Below are 26,358 nucleotides of genomic sequence, written 5' to 3' on the forward strand. Positions count from 1 at the left end.
TCGCCGCCTCCTTCGCCCACCGAAGCGGGGAGAGGGGCTCGGCGGGGCGGAGCCGCCGCACGGAGGCGGGAAGCGGCGTCCCGAAGGTAAAGCGAGGGAGCAGCGGCCGGACAGGCCGACCCGCGGGGAAGCGGGAGGGGAGAGAGGGGGCGGCGGTTTGGGGATTGGCCCTTCCCCCTCCCGCTCCGCTCATTGGTGCCGCCCGGCTGCGGGGGCAGAGTGGCGCCCGCGCCTGCAGCGCCCCCCGGCGGCCGGGCGGCTCCGAGCACGGGCGGGGGTCGGCGCCGCGCAGCCGTCCCGCCCGCCCCCGGTGCCACAGCCCGCCCCGTGCGGCGTTTGAGTCCCGTTCACATCCGGGCCTTTGCTGAAGGCTCGCACAGCATCTGCCCCAGACTCTCCCGAATGGCGTGCGGATCAGGTTTTGGGGCCAAAAAATGAACCTTTTTTTCAAAATGCGTCCAGCCGTAGTTCTCAAATTGGGACTAAAAATCGTATCTGTCAATGTCCTGGGAATGAACGAAGCATTTAGAAACTGAAGCAGAGGGTTCATGGGAGGACTTTTATGAAACGACCCCCAGAACGAAGTAAGAAAGAGCGCAGGGAGGATGGTTTCTCTGCTAGCATTAACGTTTACACCTCTTGTTGAGTTCGGGAGGGGTTCCAGTGCTGGGAAATACGTCTGTTCGTGCCTTCAGTTGCATTTGGCTTGAAGCCAAGGTGTGAATAAGGTGCATAAATCCATACTGGGTTTTGTGTCCATGTTGCGATATTTCTGTATGCTTTTATATTATATAAGTAAGGCCATCCAAGGACAGCTGAGACTTCGTTTTCCCTGCTAAATTGGCTGCACTGCATTAAAACCTCTTGTGACTAACAGACAACTAAACACAGTGGAGGAGAAAATGGTTCTAAATGTATGACAGCATGAGCGACACGGTTGCACAAGACTAGAGAGAAGTTCATATTGCTTTAGAGTCTACCTGGACACAGCGTGCTTTCCAGGAGAAAGCTAAGAAATATGTAAAGCAATTTTTTTGTTCCTTTCCTCCTCTCCCTCTCCACTGTGTAAGTCAGCATTTCTGTTCTTCCTGAGGCTACTATGGCACAGGAGGCACTCCCAGAGCAAGAGTCTGTGTGTCCTACTAAAACCAGGTAATGCCTTGACCACCTCAGACTAAGAAAATAAAAAATCTGTGATCAAAAAAGACTAGTTAAAGGTTTCCACGTACATTTAAATTGAGAGTGTTGTAGAATCATAATTTTCTGCAATTTCACTTATTTGAAATTACATAGCAAAACATAAAACCCAAGTCCTTGCTTTTACTACTTTATTATATTCTCTTTGCATGCAGTTTCCTTTTTCTGATCAAAAGACCACTCCATATGTAAGAGAAAGCTTAAAAGAGATCCAAGTTCAGTCAGAAATCTGAGGTGCGACTAGAATGGCAGAGTTCTCATCCCAGCTGATGAACAGTTTAAGTACAAAGACTTAGAGAGGCTGGTTCAGAGGTGTCGATCGGTGTTTCAGATGAGGGTTTCAGATCACTTCAATTTGCCAGCAGAAAGATACTGGCATGACAAAATATAAAACCAAGTGAAAGTCACCTTACTTTCAGATATCGTTACTGAATAACTTGGTTGAGTAACTTGGTTCTTTTTCACCAAATCTGCATGGATTTATGATTGCAGTGTGTAGAGGGAAACAGTGAGAAATACTTGGAGTCAAATTAATCCTTGATGGAAATGTCTTGAAGTGTACAGGCTTGCGTCATAGGTAGAAATGAGGATGTAACACCGTCATGGAAGAATACAATCTTTCCTTTTAGTTTGTTTTTCACCATGTGGAGATGGAATATTTTAGCTGTGATTGAAGTTTTGCTATGATTTGGTTTTGGATGAATCTTAAGGGAAAAAAAGGTACGGATGGTCAATCAAGAACAAAAACCAAACAAAGTTTCCACTTTGTTAGGCACATACTGCAGCCACATGTGGTCGAGGTTCGCAGGGTACTGGCTGTCACAGGCCACAAAGTCATTGATTTGAGTAACAGAAGATAAAATTACTTTTGTGGAAACTGGATTTTGACATTTAGTATCACTGGAAGGCATGTGACCTGCCCAGCTTTCACAGGAATCTTCTCTTCTCCCGGTGCTACAGGAACTCATTGTTTCAGTTGTTGTCCCTCAAGGCAATGATAGGCCAAATTCCTTGCTGCTTTAAGAACCACAGACTCATTTTGGCAGACTTGCACGAAAGATGAATATGGATTACTGACCTCTAGTTGCTGTGGACAGCTGTGAAAGGAATGATTGATTATCTGCTGCATTAGCAGCAGGAAAGAGACTGCAGGTCACTCTTTAGCTAAGTAGTACAATTTAGCTCTTAAAAAAAAACAAGCCAGATATGTGCAGTTTTTTACATCTCTTTAAAGAAGCGTTAGCCAAAGAGTGCATTTGAAAATACGAGATACAGGTTGTCACACAGGCTGAAGCTGGTGGTGTTCCTTACTATAATGTTGATACGCTACGCTTTTGAATTATATAATTTATTTCCATAACAGAAATGTGATCGTAGCTTGATTTGGAAGGCAATCAGCCCAGCAGTTTGTCACTGCGTCTTTAGGACTCCTTGCCAGTAGCAAACCAGCTGTCAAATCAAAGTTGTGTTTCTCCTAAATAAAACATTTTACATCTGAGAAGTTCAAAGCTGCTTTTTCAAATTATTTCACACAGAGTTCCATTCCTCACCATCTCTTCCCCTGAGCAAATACGGTTTCAACATTAGCAGTAAGTGTGTGTTACTAATGTGTGCCCTAGTTAGCTGGGATGTAAAAGAAGAGATCTATTGTTTTAAAATATCTTTTTTTTTTTTCCCCAAGGGGTATTACTTTCACCCTTTGTATCCTAAAATCCTCTGTGTACTCGCTGCTGGCAGATTTTATGTTTAAAGTGAGTAGCTAATGCCTAACTTGAAAATAAAGGATGAAATAAAATAGACTTGCAACTTCAGCAAAGGAGCTATGCAGATAGGAGGAGAGTGCTGGACACGCGTTCTTAGCCAAGCATCCTGTGCTGGGAAGCTGCTGTAATTTAGATGCTCATACGTAAGTAGTCAGTCTCCGGGCAGCTTGTCCTCTGTCCTAACTTCGCTTTGACTGCACTATTGGGGTCACTTTACAGTGCAGTTGACTGATTTCGTTCCTTATTTTTATATAAACTTTAAATTTAAATTCTAAACAAATCTGCAAATAGCAAAAGACGACTGGTGTTTCACCAGTTATTCAGATTATTGAACTTTTGGGTCAACCATCTAAAAATCCAAAGGAATGTGTATTTGTTTCCTGAAAGAAAAACTTGTTATTACATTTTATAGTCTAAAAGATTATTTGTTTTAATTAACAATGAAAAAAGTTTATGTCTTCATCATGCAGTAACTTGTTAACTACTCGAGCCTCCTTTGCAAGTTTGGATACAATGGGATGTTTCATGGTCTCGATCTGCATGTCGATAACAGGGGTTTGCATGTAGATCAAAAGAACGATACAGCCCTGCGTTGTCAGAACTCCGCCACAGCATCCAGCAAACGCTTATTTGGAAGGCAACGCTTGGCTTCCCTCCAAAGGCTTAATTCTAACAATCAGCTCAAAACCAGCCTACCACCTACCACTTTTCCCATTAATACGTTTGCGCGAACAGAGCTACCTTTGACCTCTCCCAATTTGTTTTGTTGCAGTAAACACCTGAAATTTGCTCAGCTAATACAATAGCCCTGTACTTTTTGACAAAAACGCCTGTGGTTAACCTCTGTGGGCTGCATTCTGCAATGAAATGAAGGGTAGTAGAAGTTAAACAATGGGTGTGACTACCACAAGATGAGTGTTAGTGGGAAAGTGGTGTAACATCCACTTAGCATTCCAGAGATGTGAAATGTAATTATGATTTAAATGCCAAAGATGTAAGTTGCAAGATGAGTAACTACAAGGACATGAAAGCCTCCCTTATCTTCCTTTCTGTCCCACTCAGAATCATTTTGCACACCCACAAAACTAATACAAGTAGTGTCACTTGATGAAATCGCACCTGATACGTGACTTGTACTGTCACTTACATTTCTGTTGGTGTGGGCTCTGTTTATACCAAAGAAAAAAATTCCAATCTCATTTACAACATTGTAAGTTAGAAGTAATTTTGCTCTCTGTGGAATTATTCCCTATTTACACTCCCACTGAGATGAGAATCTGACCCAGGCTTTGATTTTTGTCCTACTTGCTGTCATCTTTTCCCGTGATAGAGGGGGGGTCCTCTATTTGTGAAGGGCTCCTCGCACCTTCATTACCTATCTTGCCAAAATTGTTTATGAGCAGGTCTGTAATGTTAGAAATAATTGACTAAAATGAGCCACGGGACCAGCTGGTTGCTGAGTATATATGAAAAGCTGCTTAATGCCTTTTACATCATCTAGCATATGTGGGAAGGAGAGCAAAAAGTGCAGCCCGTACCTAGATGAGAGGCTACACAGTTCTGTATCAATTCCAACGCTAAGAAATTAAAGAAAAAATAAGTTCTAGGTGGGGAAAAATAATTGTTGGTTCTAAACTTTTAAACAAAATCTTTATAAACAGATTCTTAGTATGTTTCAAATCCAGAAGCTACAGGTGTGATTACAGCTCTGAGCGAAGGGCGTGCATTGTCCCACATTGTGGCCTTGGAAATTGTCTGATGCATAGATCAAATTTTAAAGCTGTATTTCAAAGATTTTTTCCTCCAACATTATTCCTCTTATTTTCTTTATGGATTACCTGAAAACCCAAGTTGAAAGTTTCTAGTGCAGTACTACCTTTTATTAGCTGTCAGCAGGGAACAGAGAGCATTACCAGCTCCACCCAAGGTGACACCTTCAAATAAAAGCCGAGGGGTGAGGCCAGGAGGGGCTCTAGGTGAGGACGTGATTTGGAACTCAGCTTGTGCTAGGTCAGCCCTTGTAATTGAACTGTTTATTTTCTGTACAAAATACGCACTCGACAGAGGGAAGCAGTGATTTTTCAGAGACACATACATGCGTAGCTTTGTGTATGACTGATTTTCTTGCCTGAAATGGAGCTGTAGAGTGGATGAAGTGAAGCATTTATTCCAAAGTGTTTAACGAGCTGCAACTACCTAGCTGTTTTATGGTGGATATTTGTTTCCTAGAAATACCATAAACCTTTACTAGAAATATTTTCTGCTAGGTAGGACGAATCATTTTCCTATCTGGGGGAGAAATATATGATTGGTTAAACGTTTTAAAATACAAATAGCAAAATAAAAATGTACTCTCAAGGATCAAAGAAAAAACGTTGTATGTGTACTTCTTAAGATCCCTGAGTTTATGAAAGAACAAAAAGTCTTTAGATCATAGCGACGCTTAAGACAAAAAAGGTTTCGGACTTTTTAGCAAAAAGAACTATGGGCCAAACGCTGTCTTGAGGTTAGCATCTGTAACTGACTTTGGAGAGGAAGAAACGCTGTGACTGAAGCCACGGGAGGACCCTACTGAAACATTAGTGGAGGTCAGCTGCTGTGGTTGAGGCAGCCACTTGAGAACTGGATGGCCTGAGAAGACTTTGGTTCAAAACCCTCTTCTACTCTCCACAATAACAGGAATTGCCACAGACAGCAAGGAGATGAGCCACACTGCCAAACATTCCGCAGTAATTTGGGTGCGTGTGTTAGGAAGCAGCTTTTCCTCTGCACCGAGGGAAAGAGTGCTCCCTCCCGAGGGCACTTCGGGCTGCCTGCATTACCCTGCTCCAAATTGTCCTCCGGAGGAGCTATTCCCAGCGCACAGGTCTGATTTCAGGGCAGATTCAGCCACAGTAACTAGAGCTCCAGGTTGGCAAGCGGAGCCTGAGACAGATGATGTCCTGACCCTGACACTTGTTCCTCACTGCATCCATGTACTTCACAGTGCTGCTGCAGCTTCCCTTCGGACAATAAGGTACCTTTGACAGTTGGGGCGTCCCTAAAGCAGAAGTCATTTCTGCATATCTAATCCATGTCAGAAATGATGTAATTCCAGCAGTGGATTTGTCTGAGGGATATTTGTGGTCTTGGATGAAAATACTCATTTACACAGAATAAGAATAGGATTTCATTCTTGATTTCTGACAAAGCTGGGGGCTGAGTCAGTGGGCTCAGCAGGTACACAGCGCTCTGAAATATCAAGACATTCAAGACTTTCCTAAATCCACAGTTAGTCTGCCTCTCCTGCAGTGCTCAGATAAAATAGCTTTCATCACCTCTTCATCACCTCAAATCCAGCCGAATCATTACTACATACTGTAGTGATATCACAAATAAGCTTCTCAGCCTCTGAAACCTACACTGGTTTTCAGCAAGATCGCAGTGGTTTTATCATGTATTTTATTCACAGATTTCAAGATGCTTTGCAAAGATAGGGTCAGCATTAGTACAACAATTTCACAGGAAGGGGGATGCTCACAGTTTCGGTGTCTTGCCTAATGTCTGTTGCAAAATAGCAGCAAAACACAACCTGGGCATTCTTGTACCAGGCTTGTGATTCAGCAAAGCACTAAAACAGGTGCTTAACTTCGAGCAAGAGCTCAAGCTGTTTGAATGGAGACGGATTTAAGTATCAGTTTCATTACTTCGCTGGACTGAGTCTTCAGCTTTCAACAGCTAATTATTGTTTACAGCTATTTCAGTTCTTTTCGTATAGCTCAGCATATCTTTAGATGGTGGAAATATTTTAAAACTAATTCAATTGTGTGAAAAACTGTACCGCTTGCTGGCCTTTTAGCAACTCAAATGTTCATGCGTATGTCTGGGGTTTGTGTTGGTTTTTTAGATGACACCAGTTACTCGACAAGAAGTTCTTGGCCTTTACCGCAAGATATTCCGAATAGCCAAAAAATGGCAATCGGCATCAGGACAGATAGAAGAAACTATTAAAGAGAAAGAGTACATTAAAAATGAGGCCAAAACATTATTCCGAAAAAACAAAAACGTAAGTGGGTGTCCTTACAGTTTTGAATTTCTGAATGATTCTCCTCTTGCTCTTTGCATTGTCACAGTGATTGGATGCTAAGATATGAGAGTTGATTTCCCAGAATTTCATTCACCTTAAATGCTAGTGTATTCGGGTTATAGTTTAATTTTTGCCTCTGAAATAGTAAGGAAAACTCAAACCATTTCAGCTTATCATTAACTAGCGTAGAAGTCTAAAAGGTCTAGAGCTTTCACTAAAAAAATGCCAAGAAAAAATTAAATTCCAAAGATACCGCCTATGTAATTGAAGCAGCTTTTGATCTTTTAGAAAGCTCGCTAAGTGTATCATTACCCATGCAATGCCAAAGAGCTACTTTTTTTTTTTTTCTTTTCAAAGCAACACTTTGGCACTTCTTTTAAAAGAAACACTTTAATTTTTTTCTTAAGGAGGAAATTTCAAACCCCTTTTGAAAGGAATGATACAGACCCCACAGTAATCAAAGGTCCTTCTTGTAATTGAAGATCACAGTACTTACTTATATCCCTTTTTGGTCTGGGACTAAATTCAGGTAATGCAAAAATAAAAAAAATAATTTAAATCAAAATTTGCACCACATTTCTGACTTCAAAGGAAGTTTCTGGATAAGATGATAACAGAATGTAGACCAAAGAGTCTCTTCTCTTTTCCTCTAGCTACCTTGAAGAGTGATGAATGGGTGAGCATGTTTTTTTCGTGGATATTAGTAGTTTACACATGTATTGTCTTTTTACAGAGAAAATACCATATTTGGGTAAAAACCTCCTTGTATAGCCTCCGTCATGACAGTCTCTGGGCCTTAATATCCAGCGCCATCAAGCCCAGAACTCTTGAGTCAAGGCAACTACCAATGTTACCTTTTATGGATGTGAAAAATACAATCATTGTATCCTTGGGATTGCGAAAAAAAACCCCGAAAGTCATGTGGTTGTGCATCATTTATGCTTGAGCTTCCAATTGCTAACTGCTGTACTTGCACAAAACATTTGTTTTTATAACCATAGGTAATGGATCCAAAGTTGATTAAGCAGTGTATAGAAGAATGTGAGGCAAGAATAGAAATTGGACTTCACTATAACATCCCCTACCCAAGACCTGTGAGTGTAAATCTAGTCACAAAGTTTTCAGCTGTATCCACTTAGCTCTCACTGGACAATAAAACCATGAATTCATATCACTGTCACCTTACTGCATTTTTAGATAAGCCAATAGTATTTAATTGCTATGCTAAATCAGAGCCAAATAAGCCAAATGTATATTGAAATGTTCTCCATCTATCTTACTTCACTGTAAATTGGCTAATTTCTTCTTAAAATAAGGAGTAAAAGCCTAAATGGAGTTGCATGAGCTAAAGTCTCAAGGCCTATGAATATTTAGGCAGTCTTGACTGACCAATGAATCATACTATGTAGAAAAAGACAGTCATGGAATCAAATCTATTAATCTTTTCACATAATAAAAGAGAAAGAGAGAATAAAAATACTTAATTACATCTGTCATAGATAATAAAATTTTCTTAGCCTACATTACTGTGACTGTTCTCCCGGTCATAAATCAGGTCTTACAAAACATCTGCCCATGCTGCTGCTTCTTTTCCCCTGTTCCTAGAGAAATAAATGCCCAAGATTACTGAAGTGCTGGAGTTCGCAGCAATGTCTTCTGTTGCACCATTCAATACAGTTTCCTCACTGCCCAGTCACTTCTGTCTGTAGTACTTTATGCTGCCTCCCATAGGGACTTCCTCTTGACTACTATTGATTAGTTTACATTTTCACATCTATAGTTTCCTTATCAAGGCAGTCATGGTCAAAATTAAATTGTATATTCATCACATGCTTGCCTAGAATATAGTCACTGTTAGCATCTGTTTCACACATAGCTTTTTCTTTTCCTCCCGTATACAGAATAAAAATGCACATCTGGCAAACAACGTTCCTAGAAATGAGCTTAAAAATGTATGCTCTGCAGTGGCTTCGAAATCCCAAAGGATCAGTCCTAGATCAGCTCTCTCTCACAAACTGGATGATCGTTATTTTTCAGATTCTAGAAATCTCTACTGCTGCTTTAATCAGTGCTTATACTACTATTTGCACCTAAACAGCTATGTCACAGGATGACAGCCTCAGCAACAATAACATCTGACTGCTAACACCTACATTTTTCAGTCACTTAGGGGGGATATAGCTACATGACTCCCGCTAACAGTCTTATGAAATATAAAGACTTTGTCAAGAGCTTGTCACCTACTGCTCCTTCTTCTTGTGGAGTCAATTACATTGATTGTGCATTTTAATAGGGTATGTATAATCATGACAATAAGAAGGCAGTCTTTCAGTACATACAGTTTGAAATTATTTTGCGACTTGCTAGCTAGGTTAAGCACACAATGTTTTAAGACATCTACTCAGGAATTTTAGGGTTTTCTAGGTCTCACTGTTCTGGAACATTGTCAGCAGTCCTATTTCAACAAGTATTTTCTCATTACAGTCTGATATCAAGCTACAAAATAAGGTTCCTAAAGCCTGAAATACACAGGATTTTAATAAACACAACATTTAGGGCCTGAAAGTTACACCACTAATCACTCCACAGACAGCACTCCTCCTAGAAACCTAATACCACTCCAAAGTGTGAAGAAATTGTTAAAACTCAGTGAAACCTATTCTGTATATATGCCTTCTTTTTCTTGTAGCTTCTCCCTTTGCATCTAACTGGTGGGATTTTCTTTTCCAGATCCATCTGCCTCCTATGGGTCTTGCCCATAAACAAGGCCGTATGTTGCGACACCAAGAAAAGCTAAGGAAGATTTCTAAGCCAATATACTTGAAATCCCATGATGAAGTTTCATAACCTGTCATTTAAGCTGTGGACTGTCATCCAGGTGATTTGTGTGCACAACTGTGAATGAAGCTGGTTTGGTCACTAGCTCACACATTTCATGAGGCCAGAAAGCTGATTGATACATTGCAGATGATGGATAAGGTTGGTCTACTATTTATTACATTTGAACCACTGAGTCATCAATAAAAGTAACACTTTTCAAGGAGTGAGGTGTGATATGAAGATTAATTTGACATCAGGACAAATTACAGCAGGTTTTCAAACTCTGTACATCTATAGCAGGGTTCTCCAGTGGTTTGAGGATTATATATACTCAGTTGTGACACAAGGCAGTGCCTTGTGTAAGGGTCAGCAAAAAAATCAAGGAAGTCCAGGAAAATCAAGCAGATACAGTACCTCCAGAGCTTCTGAATGCAAGTAGGAATACAGTGACTGCATCATGCAGCTGCACTCCTTCCTCTCTTGTCCCTGCTCTGCCTGTTGTTCCTGAAAAAACAATCGTTTCATAGTATCCTTATGGTGAAGTATTGTTTCTAAACGGACAGTAGCAAAGAGAGAGCAGAAATGCCACCACCCCTGCTTTTTCCTTTTTCCAGACTGCAGAGGAGTGGCCTACAGCCTCTATGTCAGCTTTTTTTCCCCTTCCTTTGGAAAGGGTGTGGATGTGAAATGCAAAGTTTGGAATTCCATTACAACTCAGGGTAAAACATTCCAGTGTTGGTTCCTCAGGTTCTCAAGCATGGACTGACTGAAAACTGCCCCTTCAGGGTATCATTATGGGAGCAAGCTTAGGATGCTTTGAGTGTCTTCACCCATTTTTACATAATCATTACATGTGCATTTTTACATAATCAGCACACTGGCTTTCTCAGGAATTATTTTAGTGTTAGGTTTTAACTTGTACATTATGGACAGAATCCCAACTTTATTAAAAAATAGTATCTACAACTGTCTCTTCAGTCTCTTAAGTTCAAGGGGTATTTCTGTTTTGCAGGTGCCTCATGAATAGAAGTGAAATTAAATCAGTTTCCCCTCACTGGCCACCAAATCTTTTAGTTTCTTTTGAGTCCTCTGGCCTTACCAGGCTGGTCACAAAATGTCTTCAGGAAAGTTAGTGGAGTCTTCTGTCTTTCAAGGTAGAAGTACCATTGAGACCAAGCTGTCAACAAGAGCCACACCGTACTGGGAGACTACCTAAGTATAGCTCACAGCTGCTTTAGGTACAGAGTGTGTAAGCAGTGACCTATTCCAGCCAAAGGTTACTGGTGACAAAAAAGCAAATTTGAAAAATGCAGTGTACGTTACTTCCTATTAAAGTGGGCAAAACCAATGAAATCTCATTTTCCGAGCTCTTCCACTCATCCTAAACTCATCCTCTAAGCCCATAGACAATGGCAAAGAAATATTCTCATCTACCTTAAAAATAAGTTAAAACTGGTCATGTTCAGAACAGAATGACAGTTCCTCCTCCAAGAATGTACTTGTAAAAGTGAAAAAAATACAAGTGGATGAGAAAGTACAAGGAAATAATGAGATAAGCGAGTCAGCATGACAGGTGCTGGCTAGCCCATTTTCTCACTACCCTTTATGGCTCCAGTCCACAAAGGTATCTATTCCCATATAATTATTTCCTGGGAATGCCTCATGTGGGAAGTAACATCTAAAATGCCATTGTTCTGCCTGTCAGTGGGAGCTTTGCACATGTACTGCTGCGAGAAAGACACAAAACAAAACTCCTTTAGCCTAGGAAAAGGAGGATGGAATAAAGACAGTGAAAAATAACATGATTATACACACTGCTTATCCTTCATTGAAAGAAGTCCAAATTCAGTCTTTTCTATCCTCATTCAGATACAGCAGTGTAGAGATGTGTCAACTGAGCCAAACCAAAATGTGCAGAGACCAGGGTTTTGAAGGGAAGCTTAGGCTTATTCTTCATCACTAAACTATCATTTGAAGATTTTTAATTGTTAAAATTCATGCGGCTAATGAAGGTACTGATGCTGTGACTCAACTGGTGAATAAACAGCTATGTAAATGAGCAGTCTAAATTTATTGTCTTTATTATAGTCATAACTCTTTCTTGAGTACGTACCGTAAGATGTATATTATTTCAGAAGAACATCCCTAAAATTCCAGATTTACACAAATTGAAATAGCCATGAATGTGAGTTTATTTCTGAAGGAAAATAAAAATATGCAGTTTTAAAAAGGCTCAAGTAGCCTTAAGTAACTAACTCAGATAAGTATCCACCTACTTAACTGAAAAGTCAGTGCGTTGAACTGCAGTAACAGCATCATATTATTTGAGATGCTTTAAACGCCCATTAATTTTTCAAAATAAGTGTTTGAGAAATTATTAACTACTGCCTGATGATTACTTTCTAGCACCAGAAGGCAAATACTAACGTTTGTTAAAACCTCTGGCTGTTCAGCTAAAGAAAGGATTAGATCAGTTTGTTTGTCAAGTCTGGAGAGCAAAACCCTTTCACAAGTTAAATTCTGTATGGAAAAGAGAATCTACCTTAAATAGTGTCCTTTGTTTTTGGAGGTCAAACTGGCAAACTACCATTCTGAGGGAGTTTCATAAAAAAATTTCATCTGCAACTCAGTCCAGCGGGTAGGCAGATGTCTCAACTGGTACTCATTGTATTAAATTCCAAGGACCGTATAACTTCCATCAAGGAGTATCCCAATGATGGTGCAGTATGTCATTCCTACACATTAATTTTACTTGAAAAAAGATGTTGTCCTAAAATGCTTCTGAGTTCTCAAGAGTTTGTAATACACTGGATTCAACCAGTCGGTGTACACTCTGTCCTGTACTTCCTTAACTTTCTTTTACTCCCCTTCCAGTAAATACTGTCTCTTTCCAATTTATCACACTAGTCAGGGGATTCTTAGAATAAATTAGAATAAAAAGATTACATTAATTTTATATTCTTTAGAAATAAAAATCCTGAGTCAGTTGCACGAACTCTCCTGCAAGCTAACCAGTAGGCAAAGCAGTAGTAATTTGTTGACATGATACCTGGCTTTGAGTATCTAAATAACACCTCCTGTCTGGAAATTCTGTCCCTAACTCCATCATTAGTAAGGTTGTAATATATGAAGCCATGCGCTTGTCAAACCAAATTTAACACTACCATTAGCGAGCACGCAATCATTTAAGAAGATGGACTCAGCTCCTGCTTACTGAGTGTACCCCCCCAAAGTACTGTCTCAATGTCAGTAACATCCGTCTTTTATCTATAGACAGAAAGGTCACTTATTTGATCATACCTATAAATTCATTTTCAAGAATGCTAATTACAGGAGAGACCTGAACCTTTTGCTAATTTTTCTAATCCTATTAGGCAAAACATTCTAGCTTATAGGAACTCATAAATAGAAGAACGCGGGGCCTTTGTATTATCTTTTGGTTTTCATTGTGTATTTTTCCCTTTAACAGCCCAATAATGTTAAAATCAGAGGTAGTACCTTCTGCTTCTGAAATTGATTTTTGTACACATGAGATAAGAGAAAGGTTTCACTCTCCTAAGAAAATGTACTAACCCTGTGTCTCTTACAGTATCCCTAGCTAAAAATCTGTCTCTGCTATTTCTAAGGCAAAAATATCTCTTGCTCTGTAATGTCTGTATGCTGCATTTTTTTTCCCCATCTGCTTTGAGTTATTGGCAAGGCTGTGAATCTATAATTTGCAGTAATTACAGATGCTTTTTGTTGTTTGTTTAATGAGATCTTCTAATTAAGAAATGGAAATAGCCTGTAAAGCCAAGAATTCTAATACTACTATTACAAGGCACTTGATTTGTCAAAAATTTCTTCACATTTTTATCATGTCCAATTAACAGCTGAGTTGCCTTTTTCTTTTTTTTTAATGTGTCTCAGCCTAGACAGTTGGTGAATTCTAATGTTTAGCCAGCTTATCATTCTTCGGGAAGGTCTAGAGAACGCTCAGGAAATAAGGTTGGGAAGCTCATTTCAAAGAACCACAGAAAAATATCTCAGAGACGGATATCCCTCAACAGTAAATCCCATTACTTTTTCTCGTACAGTAAGGGCAGCCCAGGAAATCACATACCTCAGTAATCATCAACTAAAGCAACTCAGCCATACCTGATCCCTGGGGAAGGGAGACATAGCAACTGGCAGGTGCACAACCTCTCTTTTATAGATTTTTCTCTTATCCATATATTTTGGTCACATCTACAAAAGCTTGAAATACATCTTTAATTACATTTTAAGAGATGCCTTCATGTCAAATCTAAATATTAACATAAAAGTATACAAAATCACCACAGTGACAAGGACATTGCACACAATGTAGTAGCAAAGCCACTATATATTCACCAGAACCACAACTCTGTCATTTAATAAACTATCCATTAGTGTTTTTGCACAAGAAGGCATTAACAAGAAACCCACACATGCTATCCCACAGTATTTTCCACAGTATTTAAAAGTAATGTATCTCCATAAAATGTAATTTAGCTAGCATATACTAGTGAATCTGGCTTTTAATTTAAAATGGCTTAATTTAGAGGACTGTGTTTGCAAGACTAGCATTATCTGAAGAAGGATGGAGAAACTCAATCCTCAAATTTCAACTTCTCTTCATTTTAGCGTTTTAAGAATTATTACTCTATTGTTGCTCCAGCTTCCCTTTCAGCAGTGCCTCAGCAGCAACAGGTAAGCTGTCACCAGCCACTTAAATGCAGACGCTCAAATCTAAATAGAAAGATCCTTTTGAGAGCAGTGACTGAACCCATCAATCCGTAGGGAAGGATCTGATAGCCAGGTCCAGCCTCTGTGGCCTGCATGCAAAGCGCCTGTAAGAGGAGGCTCATGACTGGTTTGTTATCTCTGATGCCACAGTGACCTAATTAGACCTGAACTGTTGATATGATAAACCACAATAATTAGACGCAGCCATTCAAAAATGGTAATTACCGCAATGGTTTTTTAAATATGTACTAAATTTCAGTTAATTTTAATGATATGAAAAGTAGACATTATCTGTGTTACTCTTAGGAAGCCTAAGAAAAGTGTTTTTAAAGGACCAATTTTAATTACTCTTTATTTATTTATTTATAGATCTTCTCAAACATGATTCTCTTCTCAAAAATTGTTGTCAATTTGGGTGACTGTGCTGTAACATTCATAAACGAGTTTATTTTTGCTATAAGTGCCAAATATAATTTAGTCTAAATTGTTAAGAGTAGTTTCTTCCTATCGATAAGTCGAAATACCCACACACTTCTGTCCTCTTAATTAAAACAAATATCCATTAAGTGTCCTGGCCTGACGTCTTTGCCCTAGTCACCACATAACAATAATGACACACCAAATGCCTGCATACTGTACTGTCTGAGGCACTGAATATGGTACATGAAGATACTGTACTAATTACCTAGAAGTATCTTTGTGCAGAGCTGCACTGTACAACATACCTGTAACGCTTCTTGCTTACCATTCTTAAAAGTCACTATTTTATGAACATCTGTATAAAACAAACTAGTGGTTAGTAAAACAATAATGAACACTGTTTTCATCCGTAACAGCTAAGCACAACACAACAGATGAATTCCTATGACAAGAACCATATCTTTTAATGAGCTACAGCAGCATCACTTAATGACTGCAGCAGGATACTGAGAACTGGTGAATTATAGCTGCATCTCTGACTTTGTGAGGCCTCAAGCAAGTCATTAAAATGCTGCAATTTAGGCAATGAAAAAAAAAATACAGGACCCCAAATTGGTGGATGTTTATGCAGTGGGGGGAGGTTAAATGTTCACCTTGATCTTTGTGCTTCTCTTGTACTGTGTACACAAGTCTAATGATCCATCTTTAGTACCTTCTTGGCATGCTGTAGGGATTACTTCATGACTGCACAGCTCTTTGAAGATGTTCAGGCTTTTTTATTTTTAATTGATGTTTGCAAGCTACTTTGAGCTTCTCTGATGAAAGGGCTTAAACAAATACAAAATTTCAGGTGGTTATTAGTCCAACATGGAAGAGGGCAAGACAAGGAAGTAAAATGAGACTATGGGAGAAGAGAAACAGCTCCATTTATCAGGCACCTGGGATATGTAGGTAAATAATACTGAAACAAAAAGAGTTAAAAAATTACAGGACAAGCATACTGCTCTGAGAAATGGCAGGCACCCAAAGCATGTGTTGTCTAGAAGCTTTCCACAGAAATTCTGAGGGACATATTCAAGGAGCATCAGTTACTACAGTTTTATAATACAGCTCTGGCCGTTCATTCTAACTGAGGATTGGTTTTACGTGTTGACAACAGACTATTGTCACCTCCTCCCTCCCTCCTTGCCCTACATACCCATGGGACACAGAAGTGGTAGGCAAACCCAGAGAGTCTTATTTGCAAGAGTTGTGGATTAGATTTCCATTAAAATCAGCAGCAAAACTCTTTGGGCCCAATTTCATTTAAAAAGGAAAAAAAAAGCCTTATGATAGCAGCTAGGTGGTTATATTAGGATTTCACGAGATTTGTGATGATGTGGGTGGCACACAGTTTGATGGGAGTTCATGCTGATCTATTGCAAGATAAAGCTCAGGCCTTTGTTTGTAGTGTTCTATTTTCACTCACTCTTGCTCAGTGGTTGATAATGGCTATAAACCAAAGGAAACTGGGAGCTGCTTTGAAGTCGGCAGGAAATCCTGATATAAAAAAAAAAAAAAAAGCAGCCATTGGGGTGTAAAGTATATCTTTTAATAACAAAATGTGAGTGTTTTGACTTGCATATTCTCAGTCATCTAACTGACATAGTGCTGCCACACCTCGATTTATCCAGTGTTTCTGGGGCTTGTCTGAAGGGAGTTCAATGGAGAGAACATAGTTGGTTGAGTGGCCAGTAGTGGATAAGACACCTCTTCTTGCAGTTGTCTTGTACACAGGGCACGCATAGATGTTCGTATGAAGAAATCTGGAACTTTCTCCAGGTTTTAGCCAAATTATGGGCAAAGAATCATAAAGGATTTTTGGAAGTGATTCTCCAATTACCAAGGATTCTCTATCCCACCGTGCACCTTCCAAAAAAAGGCCTCTCACATAAGCCCCATCTTCTGGCATTTTCTCCATCGTGTGCTCCTGTTTCATCACCTAGAATGATTAAATCATTGCTTGATTTTATTTGGAGTATATTAAATCCTGTAAGTGAGAGTCTGAAATTACTTCTTTAAATAAAATTTCTTTCCATTTGAAAGCTCTATTCCTTACTGCCCCAAAACATGTTTCAAGCTGTTCAAGAAAAACAAAATTCCTCTGCATTTTCTTACCTCAAATTCAAATCCAATATGGTCAATCGGGATGGTGTATTTTCTGGCATAGTTTTGTAAAACACCGGTCAAAAAAGACTGAGTGAAGAAGAATCCTGAGAGCCAAAAGACTGTGGGTGGCCCATTGATGACCCAATCCTGAATATGGAGAGAAAAAGCAAATGTAAGAAAAAAATCCACATTTTATGGCTTTACTGTGCCAATTCACCAGAAAAGGGACATCTTTTCAGATACACTTGAACAGCACAATGAAATCTAAACTTTGATCCTCTGGATACTACCATTAGTTCTATATTTTTCAGAGATGCAGAAGTCAGTTATTGACAACAAAAATAATCATGCATTCTCAAACAACCAGAACTTAGTGCTACTGAGAAGGAAATTTCAGAAAGTAGCACACGCATATTTTGGTAAGTGCAGATACTAGCCAGCAAAAAAAAAAAAAAAAAAAAAAAAAAAAAAATTAGACACTTTTATCAATATACCCTCTTTTACAGTCTTGTAAACACCAATCACCTAACATGAAAAAAATTTTCTTACATAGTATCTTCACTGATCACTGTGAGGGCAGTCACTACAGCCAACACATCAGATCCTAGTAGAGGAAACCATTCCAGTACAAAGATGCCAGACAAGGAGATCTTGGGCCAGTATCTTTGTTGGATATCACAAAGGCAGTAAGAAGAACAAAGCAAGGGCAGAATGTCCTCACACTACTTTAAGCCATTTGGAGTCAAAAGAAGCCCATATGGTACTCTGATACAGAAAACAGGAAACTGCCACTTAATACAAATCTTTCAGATACAACTTAGGCCAGGTTGGATGAGGTGTTGAACAACCTGGTGTAGTGAAGGGTGTCCCTGCCCATGGCAGGGGGGTGGGTACTAGATGATCTTTGAGGTTCCTTCCAACCCTAACCATTCTGTGATTCTACGATTCTTTCTAGCTTTCTCCTCCTCTGACTTGTATAGGGTTTCAGTACCTCAGCTATTTAAGGTACATCTGAAATTTTAATTTAAAGAGAATGTTAAGAATGTAAGGGAAATACTGGAAGGGTGAGTAAAGAATAAAACAGCTTGTTCAAAAAATGTGTGGAAGTAAACTTGAAAAAGAGTTGCAGTCACATATACAAAATTTAATAGTGCCTGCTATCCACTGTTTCTAAAACATTCTCACAGCTGGTTCAGTGTCCTTTGAGCAGGGAAGTCATTAAGACATCAATGCAAGTAAAAATGCATCTTCTAGAAATAGAAAAATGGAAACTACCAAATGCAGCACCAGATTAGCACCAAAGGATTATACTCCCAACTCACCCTGCTGAGCAATTGCCCATCTAATTCCAATGCTGTTAATGCAGCATATATTTGGTCATGAGTATGCACAAGTAGTTTACAATCTGGAGCTATAAGGGTACTGCTCAGTGAGGCCAGTACTGATACACATTCTACCCATTCAGCTTTCAACTACCGAATCCTTAGACAGTCTCAGTTAAGAATACCTGGAAGAAGACCAAACGACAAAGGAGATCGGACACATAACTTCCCAGAGGCTTCAGTGATGGATAGGATTTAGCAGCCCACATCGATGGTACTTTTCCCATTAGCATGCTGTTGAAAACATCTTCAAGTTCAGATGACATCAACACTTGGCCTTTAATGGCTTTGCCTAAATTAATGAGGCTGCTCCTAACAACTTCAGTGAGCCTTAGGATAAAAAAAGAAATTGTCATCTCATTATATACTTCTTACCTGGCTAAAGACCTCTGAGTCCAATGTGAATGAAGGGCTCATCAAAGCTAGTAAATGTCCTGTCAGAAATTCCTTATCTCATCTGTAGTTATCAAAATTCTTATTTCAGAAAAGAAAACAAAGAAAAACACACACAGAGAAATGAAAGATAGTGAAAATTCCCATTCTAGACAAGGAAAATAAGTGACAGGAGCTTTAAAGATTGTAACACAAATTAGCATAGTGTGCTGTGAATACTGGGGCCTGGCTATGACTTAAAAAGAATAAAGTAGGCTGCCCTACCTCAATACGACAAACTCAAATCTTATTTAAGTTCATACTCCAAGAATATAGGTACTATTTCTATGTTCAGGTAGTCAGCTGCAGCTTTCAAGTCTTTTTAAAAGGTTCACCCAAAGCAGAATCTATCACGGTAAGAATAGTGTATTGAAAAAGGCTTATAACTGTTTAAGGCTTGCGAGTGGCTGGCACTGATGAACACAGGCATATTTCAGTATTAGTAGTGCTACACAAAACACTGAGCCATACCTGTTAAATCGAATTAGTTCTTGCCTAAGAACTGTATTCATGGACTCTTCATAAAGTACTGGGTATACCTTCATAACCTCTTCAATATCAAAGCCACTTGGTAATTTGGTTAGGATGTCCTGCGCCAAATCTTCAACAGTTCCCTGAAATCACAAGTTTGCAGTGAATGAGCAATTTCCCTTTTTTCCACCTATTTTTATTTAATAAATTCCACAAAACAGTATAGATTTTATATTTTTTCTGTATAACCACATAAGTATTTTAGTTTATTTTCCTAAATAACTAATGCTTACATGCTCTTACTCTGTTTGTGCATCATCCTGTCTCTGCATGTGCCTGCTTGCTCCTTTTCCCTTCTCAATAATTTTAAATTTGTTAGTAATTTTAGTTTAATTTGCAAAAAGGTTTTAGGCAGCTTCTAAGGAAACAGGCAGCAGAGCAGTCAAACATAATCTTACTACTACCACAATGACAGAAAATACAAAGTATGGGGCAAATGATGGGCAGACCATATGAATATTCCAGCAACAAGAGCAGCTTTCCTCACAGAGTTAGACATCAGAGAATACAATCACTAGGCAACCCTGCAGGAAATGAGGCTCCATCGATTCCACTTTTCAAGAATCCAATTGTGTATAAAATACAGGATGTCAAACCTGAGGGGCTTGAAAGGTCATTTATTTATGCCTCAAACGGGGATGGATTTGGCCTGAGTAACCTGAGCTGCTAGGACAGCATGAAGGACAGAAATTCCCAGCATCTTCACAACCAGGTCCCATGGAGGAGCAGATGAGAGCGAGGTCCATGTCCAAGTGATTCCATTCTGCCAAACTGCCTCCTTTCTTTGTGTTCACAAGTCACAAACATAGTTACACGTTTGGGACTGTAGAAATCGAAGCAGCCAAGTGGAAGCAAAAAATTGTATCTCAAACCCCAAGTATTCAATAAGTAGTAACATAGACCGGAAGTGCGATTATAGCACAGAATTCACCAGGCAGACTTTTGCCTCTAATGGGCTTATATTGCTTGCCTGATGGTTGAATGACTTGAAATCATTTCCTGACACTTTGGAGTCTATGCCCTAGTAAGAATGGCAGGAATGGTCATACAACCACTGCTGAATTAAGTCAGACCAGTGCATGAACCTCCATCATTGGAATTTGTGGACTGGAATTGAATGTCATACTTTAAGATTGCCTAGAGATGTTAACTGTGGTCTAACTACAATTCATGATCAAAGTGAAGCACTTCACCGTTATTTTAAAACATGAAATATGAAAGAAACATTCCTATTCAAACTGCATGTTCTACTCAAACAGGTGGGGTTGTGTGGTATTGATCTATTTGAATTCAGAGTCATTAGGGTATCTTCCATCTTCAAAGGTTCTTCTACGCCAAATCTGTCTGCTTCTCTACAGGGATGTTCAAATCTACTTCCAACACCATATGATGAAAGGTGTTGGATTACTCTGAGACTTAGGGCATGACAGGAAAGGTCACCTTTCCAAAGTGTAAGTTGATCTTTCTTCCCCAGTTACCTGAGGGGACTTGCCACCTCCCCCTGCTTCTCTAGGCAAAGTCAGGAGCACTCCACTGAAAAGCTGGTTAGTCTCCTGGTTATCCTTGGTGATGTCTGCATTTTCATGAAGTCCAAACACTTCAGGATGTGTTGTAATTGGTAAACTTTGTAGGTATTCAATGTAAGACTGTAAAACAAACATTTAGATATCACAAATCATGCAATGATATATTCATAAATGATCAGTAAACTCAACTTGGACAGAACCTTCCCATTTACAAACACATAAGTTCCCAGTTAAAAGCATCCAGGAATTGACTTATTCACTCCACAAAGATAAATACAAAAGTTTTGAATGGTTCTAAGACTCACTGAGGAGCTGTTCTTACCACCCTCATGTAAGGAGAAAGCAAGAGCAAGCAAGAGCAAGCAAGAGAAAGCAATGTACGTTAGAAATACATACAGAGCACTGGCAAGAGTCACAGGAGAGGGTAGGATGCCGTATCTATCACCCCTATAACTGCAGGCTACACAAATAGGTGGGATTTGACCACATTCGTTATCTCTGTTTAGCTGGTAGAAGGGAAAAAGGGAATGAAGATTTATATACCTGCCACTCCACCTCCTCATCCTGATCACTGCTTTCAAGAAAAAAGTGGTTGCAAGAAGGTGCAGAATCCTGTAAATTCCTGAAGCCTGACTCCTATTAGCTTTTTAGAACTGTACTGGAAACCTGCATGGGGTGGCTCTTTGCATCAACAAACATCAGAATATTGGATGGTCACTATATCTCCATTGGGGTGTGTTAAAGTACCAGATTCTTATTTCACACATAAGATATATGCTGCCATGGCTTTGTGATCTTACCTTTTTTACTTTCTATTTGTTGTATTCAGCATTATCAGAGTACAGCGCAGATAAAGTTTTTCCTAATAACTCAGAGAGAATTTACATCTGTTATCTTCTCACCTCGTATGGACCATGTGGTGGTATGTAGTAGTCATCTCCAGGTGCAAGCATATACTTGTTCTGCTCTATATCCTTGCTATAGACTATGGAAATAAGGGACAGGAGAAGACGCCTGTCTTTATCATCTGTTACTCTGCCTCCATAGTTACATTCCCCTGGGAAAGAACAAAGAAAACCAGGATGAAAAACTGAAAGTTAATGAACAACTGAAAATTGTTTTGCAGTAACGTATAGCTCCAGGAAGCTGATGTTCCAAAGCTCCATATCCTCAAAAGTTTTTAGGCCCTATACTTCAGTTGATTCAATGGAATTAGGAACTTTAACACCTTTGGAACTATGGGCCCAATTTGTGTGTCTTGATGATGAAAGCTTTAAGGAACACTATGAGTTGGTCTGAGAAACTGCTACTCATGCCACAACAGTAAATAATCTCATGTTTTAAATGACAGCTCTTTTGCTTGAAACTCTCATTAGTAAGAGTTTTTAGAACTGTCAAAATCTGAATGGTGCTATATAGCTGATCTTTGTCTTGTTCCTTTCATGCAGACTTAACCTGATTATGTATGTATTCAGTAGAAAACAAGGGATCACAAACATGCAATACCCCTGTACAGAAGGGGTTTGAGAGATTTAAGTAATAGGCAAGCAGTGAGGAGAGGTTTACACTGATATAAAGTACAAAACCAGCTAAAAGCTCACAGTTACTACTGTAATCTTGACTCCTGAAATTCTTTTCATAAAGCTAATCATAATATTAGCAAAAATCAGGAATGATCTTTATAAGGTTGACAAAGGAGTTGCCAAAAAGCAGCTATCTGAGAAAGAGAACTGAATAGCCACAGCAACCGGGTTATTTACACAGGTCAACATCTCCTGCTTTAAACTGCTGAGTATTATCACATCCTCTGGTAAACTGCCAACGCTTCCTGTGTCAGGATCATATTGATCAGCTAAAGTGAAACAGAGGCCATTGACATTTTTATTTTACATATATGAAACAAAGACCAGCAGTTCTGCTGGATCATTAGTACTTCTAGCTACATATGAGCCAATAGAGCAACGACATCTGAGGGTTTGGGATCCAACTTGTCTGTACGTGGAAGGCCAAGAATGTAAAGCTGAATTGAATCCACTTAATTTGTCAAGAACTCATCAGTTTACCATCATACCAGCTGAAAGTGCCTAGTAAAGTCAACACACGTTAGAGAGTGCAATACCTGTACCTGTTAGGTATGTCAGAGCTTCAAATGGGATTTCCTCATATTCGTTCAGAAACATCTGGATCTGTCGTATACTGATTCTGAGGTCAGATTCATTGAACTCATACGGAATATTCCAACCTATTCAATTTAGAAAAGATATACAGGGCAATGGTGCACTGCACTAATAACCATGCTCAGGAAATGATGGTATGGGTACTATACTGCTACTACAGAGCTTAAGATAACAGCTGCCAGACAGCACCTAGAAGGAGCCCTGGCATTTACCAGGCTGTTCATTGCACAAAGCAGAATATGACTCCGTAACAATATTGTATCCTAAGGCACTATTACCATCATTCTCTTTAATTAAAACATAAGCACAGACAGTTTGGCATCACACACTCCTGAAAAATTATATTTTACCTCAAGCAGAACACAGATCTGCTCCGTACTTTCAGCTAATCTGTTGCTATCTGGAGATGATGAGAACGGGAGTTTTAATTCATTGACCAATTTTAATTTTTAATCAATTTACCCATCTATTAATGCTGTTTGTATCTGACATTCAACAGTACAATAAAAAAAAAAAACACACAAAACAAAATGCATAGAAGTATATTCCAAATAAGGGAATTCTTCAGAAAACCTATCCTCCTAGCACAAACCAAGAAATAGCACTATTGCTGCAACTATCCTTCTTCCTCCAGACAGCTGGCCACATTAAGCAGTAGATGATGCTTTTGAAAATGACCTCTTTGTCACTTACTTACAAAAATTTTATTTTTACTTCAAAGGAATAAATGAATCTCTTCACACTGGCAGTCTAGTGTTTATTTAAACAACTACCTATCAAAATAAGGACAGTGGTTTTCAGTGAAAATACAACTTTTCATAACAGTAACCTGCCATGATTAAGACAGACTCAGCCAGAATGGAAGGCTGAGAACTTCATGTACACCAGTGGAGAGTGTAAGCTTTATATAGCTATAAAAATGTAATCTATAATTCCATACATTTGTACATTTTATGTATAAATTCTATATAGTTTTCTAAATATTTCAGGATTATAGAAAAAGCTGAAGCATAAATCTTACTAATACATATCTTTTCATAGCTGTGTTATGAACAACACACTGCAGCTACATAAATTTCACACCAAGTAAATACATGCTCTAGCTTTGATAAAACAAAATATACACATAAACAGCAAAAGCAGAATTGAAGAAGACACATCTTAAATTACTAGAATTTAAAATGGATCTGGATTTGATGGTTAGTTAATAAGAATTACAGTAATAAATTCATAATTTAGTAAGCTGTGTTTTAATGTAACTACTATACATTTACTTGAAAAAATGGTACTTTCTAGTCCTCCTCCAGGATAATACTTTTAGTAGCTTCAGAAGTAGCTTTGCCTGAGTAAGAATCTCTGCAAATAACAGCTTTTAAACTCTATTCTGTGCAATATGGATTGCATTTTTGTAATACTGATAACGATACTGCCTTTTTACAGAGAGGCTCCAATAATGCATTTGAAAACTCATCTTTTTGAAACAACCTGCAAAATAATTTAAACCTTACCCAGCGGGCCAAAGTTTCTCCTTTCCTGCACAATAGCATGAAAAAAGCAAAGGCCAAACAGCAGTTTTTGCCACATTTCTGGCTTTTGGCAACTGCTAAAGAACACAGGGTCGGAGACAGGGTCATTAAGGTATGATCGAAGAAGGTTTGCTTTAAGTCCTTTTGGAGGCTCATTCGTCATTTTGATGCCATTCTGGAGGATACTAACAGGAAACTTTTCTGATGGGTAACTAGTTAACCACAACCTGAAAAGAATTTTTAAAAGCACATTATCAAAAAATCATCAATATGGACAAATCCTCAATATTGATCTGCAGAAGACTAAGTTTTATTACTTGCTTAACTCTAATGTTAACATCTAAATTTGTCTTAAAATACAGGCCTAAAGGAGATTATATTGGTAAGGTAGAAAAATTACATCGTAATTGGGTATCTTTATCACTGCACATAAATGAGATGAATGTTATGCTTAGTTGTTCACACAAAACAAGTTTAATTTATTTTTACCAGTGAGCAAACAAGAAATACTCCCACTAAAAAGAGCAAAATATTAAAACTCTTACCTGAACTTATCGTTGGTATTCTCAGGCACTATAACTTCCTCACAGATTTTTTCCAAAGTAGGCATCCAGCTACTTGCAAGGTGGCAGTTCTGTAACACGACCCAGGTTCCATCAGAAATAGCCTGATAAATCACTTTTGCTGCTATTGGGCCCTGGCCCTGTCCAAGCGAAATAGTTTGAATGCTTGCGCCTCCCATGCCAACGTCTTCAGCAAATTTTAGCAAACCTGGGATGGCAAACGTCACACATGCGAAGACAAAGTCTATTAGAACATAGCATGTTATATTTATTATTTTTAAAACATTAAAAGAAGTAATTAAAGGGGCAAAAGTCAACAAATATTTTACTCAATTGAAAAAAAAAACAACGTCTCAATAACTCAGAAGGAGTATCAAATGCTGTATCAGTTATCGTGTTTCTGAGGCATATGCTAAAACTTAGGTGTATAAAGTAACACAAAGAAATAAAAAATACTAGAGAGGTTAAATGCCTGTTCTCTCCTTTAGCCCCGAGTGCTCAGTTCCAGCCTGCACTACAGCTCTCTACTCTCTGTTGTATGGGTACAATAGTTTATGGAGGTTGAGCTGTAAATTGGATCTTTAGATCTGGTTAAAAATAACCCTCCAGCTTTGTGATCAAGACCAGTACCTCCTGGCAATACATCCTTATGGTACGGCTCCATATGACAATTCTTTTGGCAGAAAACCAGGTTTAAAAATAATCTGGGTAGTTATTTTTTAAAGGACATTTAACAGATGTGTTTTTAAGTGTGGTCATATACATCATTTGATTAGTAACTGAGAGGGAGGAAACTTTCTGGAGGAGAGGTTGTAACAAAGACTAGGACAACTCCCAAACACCCACTGAAGGAATTGTAATGCAATTATAAATTATAAACTGGTCTGGATGTTACAAGCTGGTAGATCCTTAAATTGCTGCTCAGACCTAGACATTTCATCACCACTACCTTCACTCCATCCTCTAGCAATTTTACTATCATTGTATATATATGGGCAGATGCAAATGTTTGAGATTCCATCATTGCTATATTGTACTGTAAAGCTATTTTGAAGATCAAA

General features: G+C 38.8%; 2 protein-coding genes across 3 annotated transcripts in view; one reads left to right on the forward strand and one right to left on the reverse strand.

Annotated features, from left to right (window-relative positions):
- Window positions 1–10,499, forward strand: LYRM1 (LYR motif containing 1). Of its 2 annotated transcripts, XM_086622333.1 has the most exons (5): window positions 1–86; window positions 6,847–7,009; window positions 7,680–7,702; window positions 8,028–8,120; window positions 9,757–10,499. In XM_086622333.1, the coding sequence occupies exons 2-5, from the start codon at window positions 6,847–6,849 to the stop codon at window positions 9,871–9,873; spliced, it is 396 nt and encodes a 131-aa protein (XP_086478459.1). In that variant the 5' UTR covers window positions 1–86; the 3' UTR covers window positions 9,874–10,499. The 2 variants fall into 2 exon arrangements, with proteins under 2 accessions (XP_086478459.1, XP_086478460.1); XM_086622334.1 differs by lacking the exon at window positions 7,680–7,702 and having other exon boundaries at window positions 6,847–7,005; window positions 9,757–10,273.
- A 6,132-nt stretch (window positions 10,500–16,631) lies between these two features.
- The window catches only part of DNAH3 (dynein axonemal heavy chain 3), a 58,669-nt gene continuing 48,942 nt past the window's right edge, over window positions 16,632–26,358 (reverse strand). Inside the window, exons 53-61 of the mRNA XM_086622481.1 lie at window positions 25,280–25,505; window positions 24,717–24,961; window positions 23,157–23,273; window positions 21,934–22,088; window positions 20,984–21,151; window positions 19,446–19,588; window positions 18,668–18,872; window positions 17,170–17,307; window positions 16,632–16,993 (exon numbers count right to left, since the gene is read on the reverse strand). Coding sequence (XP_086478607.1) covers window positions 16,640–16,993; window positions 17,170–17,307; window positions 18,668–18,872; window positions 19,446–19,588; window positions 20,984–21,151; window positions 21,934–22,088; window positions 23,157–23,273; window positions 24,717–24,961; window positions 25,280–25,505 — 1,751 coding nt within the window. The 3' untranslated portion in view covers window positions 16,632–16,639. The remainder of the gene's footprint in view (window positions 16,994–17,169; window positions 17,308–18,667; window positions 18,873–19,445; window positions 19,589–20,983; window positions 21,152–21,933; window positions 22,089–23,156; window positions 23,274–24,716; window positions 24,962–25,279; window positions 25,506–26,358) is intronic.

The sequence above is a fragment of the Tauraco erythrolophus genome, chromosome 17 (assembly GCF_009769465.1).
Source record: "Tauraco erythrolophus isolate bTauEry1 chromosome 17, bTauEry1.pri, whole genome shotgun sequence".
NCBI lineage: Eukaryota > Metazoa > Chordata > Aves > Musophagiformes > Musophagidae > Tauraco > Tauraco erythrolophus.

Bases quoted from the DNA above. Each gene is read 5' to 3' on its own strand.
- LYRM1 (XM_086622333.1), top strand. From the start codon at position 6,847: ATGACACCAGTTACTCGACAAGAAGTTCTTGGCCTTTACCGCAAGATA. The intron at 7,010-7,679 runs GTGGGTGTCCTT...CTTTTCCTCTAG, and splicing joins CCGAAAAAACAAAAACGTAA to CTACCTTGAAGAGTGATGAA. The intron at 8,121-9,756 runs GTGAGTGTAAAT...TTTCTTTTCCAG, and splicing joins ACATCCCCTACCCAAGACCT to ATCCATCTGCCTCCTATGGG.